Source organism: Sceloporus undulatus, chromosome 4 (genome assembly GCF_019175285.1).
Source record: "Sceloporus undulatus isolate JIND9_A2432 ecotype Alabama chromosome 4, SceUnd_v1.1, whole genome shotgun sequence".
NCBI classification, from domain to species: Eukaryota; Metazoa; Chordata; class Lepidosauria; order Squamata; family Phrynosomatidae; genus Sceloporus; species Sceloporus undulatus.
The window spans coordinates 92,312,973-92,325,984 of NC_056525.1; the positions used below are offsets into that span (position 1 = coordinate 92,312,973).

The following is a 13,012-nucleotide window of genomic DNA, read 5'->3' on the forward strand; positions in this document are numbered from 1 at the left end:
ATACAGGGTACTATACACTGGTGCCTCGGGTTACGAAATTAATTCGTTCCGCCATTCCTTTCGTAACCCGAAAATTTCGTAACCCGAAAAGGCTTTCCGTTAGCACTGGAAAGCCTATAGCTGCACTTTGCAGCATTTGAATTTCGCGCCGAAATGAATTTCGTAACCCGAAAAATATTTCGTAACCCGAAACAGTTTTTGCCAATCCAACTTTTTCGTATCCCGAGGCACCAGTGTATAGTAATCAGATTTCTAATAGCTATTCTATTAGAACTAAAAACTATACTTTAGCAGCTTTTGTGAAACAAACCAAATAAAAGAGAAGTATCAATTGCTGTTACATATATGATTGTTGCAGATCATGCATTTTGACTGACTCCGTCCATGTCATCCAAGTCAATATAATATCATTGTTAGGGGTTCAGATGCCATGAGAAGTTTAGCATGTCTGAAGGCAAACATTGTGCTGTGAAATGGCATAGGATAGTATGTGACATGTGCCACTCCAGCTTCTTTAACATTCCTTTGTAATCTCACTTTCAAGCACGGCAATTCTAGTTGGTTTTGGAAGTGATGATGGAAGCGGATGGTGGAGAAAACGGAATTAAGCCTAAAAATCTATCCTCTAAATCAGGGGTAGGCAACCTTTTTGAGCCGGGGGCCGGGTTGCTGTCCCTCAGACAACTGGGGGGCCAAAGCCAAAAAATAAAGAATTAAATAATATATATATACACACACACACACACACACACACACACCGGGACAAATGTGGGACAAAATTTTCAAATGGAGGACACTTTTTTAAAAAAAAATGGATGACACACAAAAAAATTGCTGATTTTTTAAAAAATGTTAATATAAATGCATGTTTCTGAGGCTTCTATAGACAATTGCCCCCCCCTGCCTCCCTTGCCCGTCGCTTGCTCCCGCTTGCCCCCCCTTGCCTGCCTCCTCCTGATAGGCCAAAAGCCCCGGCGGCAATCGGCAGCAGGACCGGGCTGGGGCCGGTCCCAAGGCCTCGCTGGGCCGCATCCGGGCCGCGGGCCGTAGGTTGCCTACCCCTGCTCTAAATGATATTCAAGGCTTACTCACACTGAATTCTGAAGCTTCACAGACTTGTAACTATATAAATGGCACCTACCTCAGTCTGCTCGATATCTTGGTTGTGGTAGTCAAGATGTTTCAGTATAGGATTTCAAATAAAATTTCAGATACAGCTGGGTAAAATATATAAATACCTCTTTAAATCAAGAGCATGAGTGTTTATATCTGTATGAGATCATAAAACATGAAAGCAACATTCCTGTGCTTTGCTCACATGCAGCTGCTACAGATAATTGTGCTTCATGAAGAAAGTAAGGGCCTAGACAGATGAGGAGAATGGAGACCACAGCAACCAAATTGCGCAGCCTCGGGGAGGCCTAAAAAGAACCTGTTCTTTTTAGAGCATGCGCAGGGCACCATTTACGCACTTACACTCACTGATGATGTCCGCGCGGCACCCCACTGTTTGGGCGCCACGCTGCATGGATGTCAACGTTGCACGCCCCATATGGACCGACGCACACAACCATGGTGCCCGCACGGTGATTGTAGGGCAGGCCGCCTCCGAACGCCCCACCCTACAAAACCCTAAAATCGGCCCCAGACTGGCGCAAACCATCAGTCTGTACTGGGCCTAAATTGCATTGTGACTTAAAATTAAAAGTAGGTAGTGGTTTTTATTTTCTATTTTTCTCTTAGGTCTTCCAAGAAACCTGAGCTCAAATTTCAGAAATGAATTAAGGGAATAGGGTGAAGGGAATATAGGGGGCATGCAATCAGCTTCCATTCCTTGCAGTAGCATGTGTTGCATTTTGTGATCTGTTGAGGACCCACCTTATGTGAGACTATATTCACATTGGGAAGAATTGTGACTTTCAAATATCAGGAATTCCTTTTTGTTTCCCTACATGACATCAGGACTGAATGCTTTTTATTGAATACATTGCCATTGAAGGTTGGTTGACTAAATGCGCAAGTTCATAATATTACATTATGCTACTTTTAGATATTAGTTACTGCTGTGAATTTTTAATTTGATCAACTAAATGTATTCTTATATGTTGTCATCAAGCCTATAGGAAGATTAAAGCAGTTGGTATACTTGGATGTGTCAAAAAATAGGATAGAAAGTATAGATATGGACATATCAGGATGTGAAGCCCTTGAAGATCTACTGTTGTCCTCCAACATGCTACAACAACTGCCAGACTCAATAGGTAAATAAACAACAACATGAATGTTACTGTTATTTTTGATGACCTGTTACTGCAAAATGTTCAAGCATTTCCTCTGAGCATAAAAGAAGAATTTTAGCCTTCCTACCACCATTACCACGTTCATTATCTGAGCCATTAAACATGAGCCATTAGCAGCTTTACCTCTATAATGCCTCCTCCAGTGTACTTTTAATTCCAGGACATGTAGTAGAAGGCACATGTGTCATTTATTTAGGTTTCTGCTATAAACCTGGTGTGACTCACATTCCAGAAAATTCATGTCTTTAAACTGAACATTGCATATGAAACTACATATGCAAATATACAATATAGGAAAACAATTTTAGATGGCATGACTGGTTATTTTACTTTTACTGTTATTGCTACAAGAATTACATGGGTAAAACATGCACTAGTCAATAGCAAAAGCTTTCAGGCACCTGGCTGTTTATTTCTAAAAATTGATACTTTGAATTAGATCAGAAGAGGCGGGATATAAATAAATATTTATTATTAAAAAATATTTATAGATTGCCACAATCCTTTTACCTTAAAAGATCCTCATTTCAGTTTATTTCTACTGAAATAAACCTCCTTTGAATAGGTACCATAGAAAATACAGTGACCTCTTAGTATCTTCTGGGGTTTGTTTTCAGGATGCACTGTGGATACTAAAATCTGTGGATGGTCAAGTCCCACTAAATACATTTTCATAATGAAATGGTATCCCTTTTACAAAATGGCAAAATCAAAGTTTGGTTTTGGAATTTATATTATTTTAAAGTATTTTCAAGCTATAGATGATTAAATCTGTGGATAAAAAATCTGTGGATACAGAGCAATTAAAGGAAAGACTATGCTAATACTACATCTCATTTAATATGCCTTTTTTATATTTTCTTTTTCTCACTCTTTCTTCTCAGGGCTTTTGAAAAGGCTTACAACTCTAAAAGTAGATGACAATCAGCTCACAGTCCTGCCCAATGCCATTGGAAAGTAAGTTGAACTGAAAACATTTTATAGCTTTTTACAATCAGCAACAGAGTACAGCACAATCCTGTACTTGGAAGTAAATTCCACAATGCTCAGTGGGACTTACTCCTGTTTAATATTGCAGTACAAATAACAAATTCATTGGACATTACTTGGTTCATCCAAAGTTTTCTTCAACACATGGGATTCTGGGCCTAAGCAGAACAAACATTCAGAGTTTCTATAGCTTGGTAGTGTCTGTTCTTCGCCTTTCTCTTACTCCAGTTTTAGTGAGAGCTGTTCCAAAGTGAAACACACTCCCTCGGAATGTGGTGGAGCGTCCTCCTATGGAACAGAGTCTGGATGGCCATCTGTTGGGGGTCCTTTGACTCTGTTTTCCTGTATGGCACAAGCAAGATGCATTTCCTCCTTTAGGGGACACTGAAAAAATCTGGTCTATGTTTGGAAACACACTAAATCAAGAAATAAACTGACATGTGAAATGGTAGAGAAGCTTGTTTCAGTCTGGGTAAACCTTTGGTTTTTAGAAGTCCAAGATAACTGTGATGATGACAAACATAACAAAGCAGAAGCAGAAACTGACACTGATAACCAGGACTGCATCCACCACTGCAGAAATAATGCAGTTTGACACTACTTTAATTGCAATGGCTCAGTGCTGTGGAACTCTGGGATTTGTAGTTTTATGAGACATTTAGCCTTCTGTGTCAGAGAGTTCTGGTGCCACAACAAACTGCAATTCCCAGGATTCCCTAGCATTGAGTCATGACAGTTAAAATGGTGTTAGACTGGAATATTTATTCAGTGTGGATGTAGCTTGGAAAATGAATCTGATAAAATTTCATGCCTATTAATTGAATCTTAATCCCTTCTCCCTTCCACACACTCCACCTCAATTCTTTTTATGGGAATGGGTGCTTTATGTCTATTTGATACTGTGGAGAAGAAATAACAAAATAATTTTCTTTGTTACTAATGTTAATGATTTCTTCTGGTTGTTTTTTTTTAATTGCCTGTTCCACATAAACTAGCAAAACCAAAATCCGGGAGATTATTACTCCATTTGTTACAAAGAATTGTTTTAAAAAGTAAATTCCATTTGTAATAATTGTTTGAACACACTGTATTTTAATATACCAATTGTGATACTTTTATGCCAAAACAAATTATCCATAGTCATATTTTATATTCCTAAAGTAACATTTCAATCAGTAAAAAGTGCAAATGTATTTTTTCAGTTTTTCCAAAAATTTCATTCCCCCCCCAAAAAAAATGAAAAAATCCAGTTTTTTCCATGGTTTTAAATTTTCTGGAAATTTTACATCTCTAACTAGAGGTCCATGGGCTCTAGACATCACTAGATGTCCCCACAATAGAATGGACAGGCTGACATGTATAAACTTGGATGCTATGAGGAGTAAATTCTGTTTGACTGTGGTCTTTTCTTTTTAGATAGCCAATTACTAGGCACATACTGAAATATTTTCTCTGGAAAGGCCTTCTCTCTTTCACCTATTAAGTGAACAGTTAGCATGAGTTTTTCAGCATGAAGCCCATCCCTTGGCTAAGCAACAGATCCATACTTCCCAGAATCTGACAAACTGTGATTTGAAGACTGTAGCAGAATCTTCTACTTGCTGAAGATATGGTGGATTGCACTTGGCAGTACTGACTCAGGAAACTTGATCTTGGATGTGCAAGGTCTCTCTAGTGCTGAGAGTGATGTTATCTCAGGCAGAATATCTTTCTGACAGCATACCATTACTTTCATCAGTGTTCTAATCCATGGCTGAAGTGCTCTTCCAGATGTCCTACATCCAGAGCACCAGGCACATAGGAGAATATTACATGGGAGACTTACCTCCCATTAAATTGTCATTAAATCATCAGAAATCGTGCAAAACCCATGATCAGCATTCACACCACCGCACACTTCTCCCATCACTAAATCATAGTGGAGGCGTTGGCGCTTGCTTGTCTCATCAGTAAAGCATCCTTTGAGTCGCCATTTGGAAATAATGGGATCTTCATGGTAAGCCTTCCGTGTGATATTCTCAATAGTCTTTTCATCAGTTTCCTTTGCTGGAGAAAAAAGGGATAGATTTTTCTCTGTGCTGGCACTTGTGTGATTGCACATGACACAAGCACAGTTTAAGCAGCCTGCTTTTCTTTTAGTACCATTGATTTCAACTGAAGAATTAAACACATTCTTAATTAAAAATCAGTGGAACTTAAAGACTGCTTAACTCCAGATGAATTGTACCCACAATGTTATTTTCAGTTGTACGATCTAATGTGATGCTTCTCAGATACAGCACCTGCTGTTGGTGATGAGAATTATTTTCATTCCATCTCCATGGGGCAGTCTAATCATTTTATCTATCTTCTCTCTGGAGAGAAAAGACGAGAGACATAAAAGGCAGGCCATGGAAGTCCTATAATGCTGCAATTCTTTTTTCTTTGGAGTTTTGTTGTTGTTTTTTTGCTCCCCCACTCCCCTGCAATAGGTTCTGTATTTGCTTTATGAAATGATCTACTGTATGTAATGATTTGTTGCTCTGCTTTGCCAGTTATGAGAGCTGGAGTTATGATAAACTATGGTATCAATTGCAACATTGGCTGCTGTGCTTTTCAGCAAGATGTCCAGATGTCACTTAAGTTATGGCAAAAGTCAGAGAAGAAGGAAAGGGGGATTTTTGAAAATGGATTTACAGCCATTTCACTCTGATATCACTGCAGGCATGGAAAAATAACAATTGTGTGTGGTATTGTAGTATGGTGAAACACACATAAAGTGACTGTAGTAGAGTCAAACTTAAATTGTTCCCCTTATCACAGAAAGGGTAAAGTGCTGGCAAGAATGGTACTGCTTTGTTTATTTGGGCTCTTTTGACATGTGAACTGAGCCTAAGAAGGGGGAACAGCCATGTACAATCAGCAGCTGTGAGAGTAATATTCACCCTGTCAGAGTCTATGAACTTCTGATAGCTTGTTGAGATCTTTTCCTAATAGAAGTTGACAATGTGCTGTGTTTACACAATAATTTTTAAAATTAATTAAGTATAAAACAACTAGTAATTTATGGAATCATATTTTACTTATAAATGACAGCTTTGATAGCTTTTTTCCAGATGTTTAGCAGGAATCTAATGAGTACTAATGAACTAGTGTGGTATAGTGGTTTGAGTGTTGGACTCTGACCCTGGAGACCAGGGTTCAAATCCCTGCTAAGCCATGGAAACTCACATTCTCTTAGCCTCAGAGAAAGGCAAAGGCACTCCCTCTGAACAAATATTGTGAAGAAAATCCTGTGATAGGTTTGTCTTAAGATAACCATAAGTCAAAAATTACTTGAAGGCATATAACAACAAAATGTAAATACAGAATTCATAAACTGCAAATTTATTTAAATCATTTTTAGCTAGAGATTTCGTTTTATTTTTAATCTATGTTTTGCTTATGGGTGTTTTTGTTAGAATTCCAACAAATGTATGTTCTATCACATCAGGTTTCATGTTTGAATATAAACAATCTAATAGTTATACATATGACACTTTCAGTGTGGACTGCCACCTCCAGGCCTGGGTAAGGGAAGATAGCTGGTAGGGGAGGAGGAGAGAGAAAAAAAGCACCACCAGTTCAAGATACATTTTCTGAGCAAGTCACACTCTCTCAGCCAGAGGGAGGAGAAGGAGGTGGAGGAGAGAGAAACAGAGCACTGCCAGTTCAAGGCACACTCTCTGGGCAAGTCACACTCTCTCAGCTGGAGGGGGGAGGAGAAGGAAACAGGAGGCAGAGGAGGAAACGGAGCAAGGAGGCCCCAGGCCTGGGTAAGGGGAGACAGCCGGCAGGAGGAGGAAGAGGAGGAGAGGGAAACGGCAGTTCAAGGCACACTCTCTGACCAAGTCACACTCTCTCAGCCAGAGGGGGGAGGAGGAGAAAGAGGCAGAGAAAGGCCCAGGACAACTCTTCACAGGCTCCTTGCCAATGAGGCTGCCAGGGGCCTAGAGAGGGAGCTGAGGGGTTCCCTCCCTGGAGCAGGTAGCATTCGCATAATCTGTCAAAATAAATTACAAAAAAATAATAATGAGAGGTGAGGTATGTTCCACCCACTGCCCACCCTCTGACCTTTAGCCCTCCCCCTACATGACCCGATCATGACTGGGGCCAAGTTCACAATGGCCTGACCCCGGGTTTTCCAAAAAGAAATGGGGAAAATTCCAGTTTCAGAAAATCCACGATGAGGGGGATTTGCCCCGTATTGGGTGTGCAAAACCCCCATCTGGGTGTGCAAAACCCGACACCAGTGGAAACAACCCACTTTTAAACTGGGTTCAAAATCGGGGTATATGGTAGTGTGAATTGCCCCTTCATCACTTTATTTTACCCCTGTAATCTGAAAGTGGAGTGTCCAAACAGTGCTCTATAGTGATTATACTGAATGTTTGAAATAGTCCTTAGATATTCTGACTGTGGTCAAAAGACAAATGTAGACTTCAGGTAAGGAAATGGTATAATGTTTAAAGCTATCTTTACAAGACAGATAGAGGGAAACGATGGAGGTAGACATAATTTAGCATTACATGGTGGAGCTTGGTGTAGAGATACTGGAGAAAAAAATAATGAAATGCCCTTTTGAAGTCTATCCAATTTGCTATACAACTCATGGTCAGAATGCTACTTCCACACATTGTTTCAAGTGTGGCATTGGCTTTTTGCCACCTTTTGAAAGGGAAGTGAGGTGGTTTTGAGGAGATTAATTCAGCTCAACCCCTAAAGTTGTCCACCCCAGCTCAAGTCCCCTTGGCTTATGTGGACACCTAACTTTCTCTTGATCAAATTATGTCAAATACTTTTAATGGAATTTATTTAACATGAATAATATTTAGAGAACAGAAGGTGGAATACGTAATGATACTCTCTGCTGAGCTCTGAAACTGGTATTTTCAACATTACAGTGGTGAATGACTACCTCATTTGGAGAAGAGAAGCTTTTATATAAAGATTGCACTGATCCTTCAGCACTATATTAGTATGGATGCCATTATTTCCTGTATTACTCATTCTGGGCTCTGGTGGCAACAGAAAGGGAATAGCATGAAAAAAAATGTAATTTTTTGGCGAGTGCAGAGCAGTTTTGCCAGGTGGTCTACTAAGGCACATTTACTTAAGTCTGCAACAGCCTCTGTCAAGCATGCATCCAGGGTGGATCTGGGCCAATTTGTCTGGATGTTGGCTTTGGAAATGATCACTTCCCTGAGTTTGAATGGCAGCTTGGCACCCGCAAGCCTATAATAAAAAGTCTAACAAAGCTTTCAGCTGTTCTGTTCCCAACCCACTTCATTAATCACTCTGCAGCTCTGAAAAGGATGACACACTTCAGTCTTCCAGACTAGTGTAGTTTAGAAGTTAGTGACAGGAGACAAGGAAAAAGAAATTAGATAGAATGTGGGTTGTAGATCAGCTTGAGATGCTTTACTTGACAAACATTAAAGACAAATAATTGAAAAGAAACCAAAATCTAATTAGGTACTTGTTATTTTTTTGTTGTTGTTGCTGCCACTGAGCATATGGGGATAAAGGTTGGAGTCTTGGGGGCTGAACAGACCACCTCTTTCAGCACCAGATTGGGGCTGCAAGAACTACATGCTGCACCCCTGATCTGACCTTTCCACAATGCAAAAAAGAGCCGCAAAAAGCGGCTCCTTTTTGCGCTATGGAAAGGGGGCCATAGCCAGCAGCACTGCAACTTTTCAGCACTTCTTTTGTGCTGTGTCATCTGGAAGCATCAGCAGAGGAGTGCCGAGATGCCACCAGCCGTGCAGTGAGGTGTGTGGCATCTCATTGGCATGGGGGCAGAGTTGGGATGGGCATCATGCGGACACCACACCCCCACTCCACCTCGATGCTGGCCTTTATTGCTAGTCTGTTGGTCAACATTAAAATTTATGTCTGATCATAGAGAGTCAGCATGTCCCAAAATAGTTGGTACCCCAATATATAAATAGTAGCCAGGATTGGCTTTCCTCCTGCCCTGTATAGTTGGCTGTTAACTCAAGAACATTCTTCCTTAGGCTGAAGCCTACAATTGACTTTTTCAAATGGGTTGTATAAAGTACAGTAATAGATATCTATCCCAAATAGCTATTAAGATCATTCAGCATGTTAACAAACAACTAACTAGTAGGTAATTATCATGTTATCAGTTCTATTTATCAGATACTAGGGCGAAGCAGACAGGGCAGAAGGAGCAGCCAGAGGCTGTTCCTGCCCCGATCACCATGTGGCAGTCAGACGCCATGGTCCTGAGGGCAGTGCTGCCAGAGTCCTAAATTGACCACAAAAAGGATCTCCTTTTGCAGTTGAGTTTGGGCTGCTTTAAGTGGCCCCAATGTGGCTTCTGCACAATCCAGAAGCATGCACAGTGTGCACGCCCAAGCCCCAGATCAGCCCAAATGCAGCCTATTTGAGGCCATTGTCAACTTAATGTGTTGTTGTGAAGATATGTAGGAATGTATAATGATGAAATTGTATACCTACTAAGCTAGGAGTGAAACTCATTCAACTCTATGGGAGTTATACCTCACAGAAGTACAAAACTGAACAATTCATTTTAAAAACAAAAACACTAAATGCATCTAATGGGAACTGTTTTGCTTTCTGGGGTATTTTTCCTCCATAGTATTATTTTAGAGTTGTTAGAAAGTTATTTCTCAGTTTAAGAGAAAATGGTAGAGTATCTTCATTGATTGCTATGTAGAATTGTGTGATACAGATGTCACAGATTTAATTGTTGATTTGTGTTTTCACCAGCAATCATCTTCTCATATTTAAGATGATGATAATGGCGACATTTTGAAAAACTATGTTAAACCATCATACTGGATATTAACATTTTCTTGATCTACAGTGTTCACTTCCCAGAGCAGGCACTATTTATTGCATAGGCACCATTTCATTTTCTGTTCTCAATACTGAAATTTAATTCTTAATACTGTTTGTAGAACTGCAAGACAATAGCATAGAAGTATTACATGCCTCAAAATAATTAATAATTTAAATAACAACAACAGTTAATGGAACAATTTACTAGGTTTTTACAAATTAAATAAATAGCATTAAATCTACAGGAGAAGGTTTGTAATTTATTACAGGGTGTGTATGTTCCTTGATGGTATGAGACTCTGGCTTCAATTCCTTACATTTAAACTTGCCAAATTTTAGTTAAAATATGTTTTGATACAGCATGGTTCATTGAATAATAAACGTACATATCTAGTTTCCTTTCCTTACATGGGTCCAAAGAAAAGTGCATGTGTTTATTTTGTCCTTTATATGTTTTGCAGGCACTTACTGCTAGTCACATAACAAAATAGCCATACAGGTTTATCATACATTATTGCAAACACATTATTGTGCATTGGGCATGACATAGAAATCATCTTGTATAAGGTAATCCGTAGATTCTAGAAAAGTCAGTCCCTAGATGAACTGTTGTTCTGCTTTAACTAAAAATGTACTCCAAATATATTTCCATTATGTTCTTCAAATAAATCTTTATAATGTCATTCCCAAGAATTCATTTAATCCATTGATAGTCTTTTGCCTTTTTGCATATTTTGAAAATTTATAATGTTAAAGATTAAACAGAAGGAAACTAACAATGGATAGTTCTGTAAAACAGACTAACAAGTATTCTTAAAATTTCAGTTTATCTTTATTAGAAGAATTTGACTGCAGCTGTAATGAACTGGAGTCTCTACCTCCCACCATTGGCTACATGCATAGTCTGCGGACGCTAGCTGTAGATGAAAATTTCCTGCCTGAACTGCCTAGAGAAGTAAGGATTAATATGAAATATAGTTCATTTGAAAATGTAATTTTCTATATACAGAGTAAATTTCCACATATATTGTTAATATTAAAGGGATTATGGCCCATATGGGATCCTGTAGGGACCAGGTGATACCCACAGAATGCCAGGCTTTATGTATCTGCACAGCAAGGATAACAGCCAGTTATGGTTTTCAGAATTCTTAGTTCCTAACAATTTCAGTTTCCAAATTTTCAGCTGATAAATGCTGATCAGGATGTGGCGTATCAGGTTGTCAGACTGAAATATGGAGACAGTGTCTATACTTTTAACAGTTATATAGGACATTTTAACAGGTGTTACCTGTCACACAATCAGGTAGTATGCAACAACTGTTGAAATGTCCTCTTCAACACAGCCATTAAAGGTGTAGGAAACTTCCCCAGTTTTCACTAGTGCGATGCCACTGGTGGGTTGCTTGTTTTCTCTTCTAATTAAAGTGAGCAGTTGCTGCACTTCAAACAGGAGAGAAAGCAAATAACAACATCTGCATATTCAGGCATTCCATGGCTTCCAGCATCTGGCAGGTCCTCCAACAGCTGAGTACCAGCCCATGCCATCTACAGATTGAGATAAGATCACAAGGGAGTAGCTCTGTACAGTTCACCCTCTGTATCCACAGATTTTTTTTATCCACTGATTTAACAATCCACAGCTTGAAATATTAAAAACAAATATAAATTCCAATAGCAAACCTTGCTTTTGACATTTTATATAAGGAACACCATTTTACTATACTATTGTATTTATTATTATTATTATTATTAATAACCTTATTTATGAAGCACTGTAAATTTACACAGCGCTGTACATACAATCTTTTTAGTTAGACTGTTCCCTGCCCTCGGGCTTACAATCTAAAAAGACATCACACAGAAGGAGAAGGGTGTGGTGGAGGGAAAGGGTAAGAGGTCCAGCAGTTCCTCTCTACCTCCAAGGCCTGGACCAAGGCAGATGGACTGGATTGAGGGCTTGGGTTCATAATGGATGGTTAATCATTTTCCAGGAAAAATACATACTCTCAAGTAGGATAATACATATACAGTACATAGCAATACAGGAAATGGTATTTAATGAGACTTCAGTATCCATGGATTTTGGTATCTATGAGGGTCTTGGAACCAAATCCCAGTGAATACCAATGACCACTGTATAGACCTTAGCCAAGGCTTACCCATCCAAATGAACACCATGCCATCAGGGTGAAAACTGGATAGTATCTTATCACTTGTCTTTGATGTCCACAGATTGGAAGTTGTAAAAATGTAACAGTTATGTCTCTGCGCTCAAACAAGCTGGAATTTCTTCCTGATGAGATCGGTCAGATGCAGAAACTCCGAGTCTTAAATTTGAGTGACAACAGGTGATGTTTTTATCTTTTGAATTTTCATGTGCAATCAGTATTCCTTTGTACAGGTTGCCACCTATTCCAAATTTTAGTTATTGAAAAATTCATTTCTTAAAGCATTTTGAGATAATTAGTTGATTTTCGTTATAGAAATATTCATTTGCTAAAGTATTTCCAAATAATCAGCTGATAGAACAATTATACAGTTGTGCTCATTGATTGCATAGGATTCAGACATCTTCCCTCAAGGCAACACCTCTGCTTTGGAAGTGCCATGTTTCTAATTATTTAAAGATATACTAGTGGAATTACTGTATGCAAAGGGATCTTGTAGCACATTTAAAAGTAAATGTGTGAAAGAAGTTGTAGCGTAAGCTTTCATAGACGTGGTCTACATCCTCAGATGCATGGACTGAAGTGTTTACCTAGGAAGGACCTTTATAATCAGACTGTATAAATCACCATAGAAATGCAAAACTGTGTTATTATATGGACCTTATCACACGGGGGAAGTCAGGCAAAATCAGAGGTTTAAAC

At 39.1% G+C, this 13,012-nt stretch overlaps 1 protein-coding gene across 5 annotated transcripts in view; it reads left to right on the forward strand.

Annotated features, from left to right (window-relative positions):
- LRRC7 (leucine rich repeat containing 7) overlaps positions 1-13,012 on the forward strand; it is a 255,262-nt gene that overhangs the window by 176,706 nt on the left and 65,544 nt on the right. For all 5 annotated transcript variants that reach the window (XM_042461793.1, XM_042461796.1, XM_042461797.1 and 2 more), the window contains exons 9-12: positions 2,117-2,261; positions 3,185-3,257; positions 10,965-11,094; positions 12,375-12,490. In XM_042461793.1, the coding sequence (XP_042317727.1) occupies positions 2,117-2,261; positions 3,185-3,257; positions 10,965-11,094; positions 12,375-12,490 (464 nt within the window). The remainder of the gene's footprint in view (positions 1-2,116; positions 2,262-3,184; positions 3,258-10,964; positions 11,095-12,374; positions 12,491-13,012) is intronic.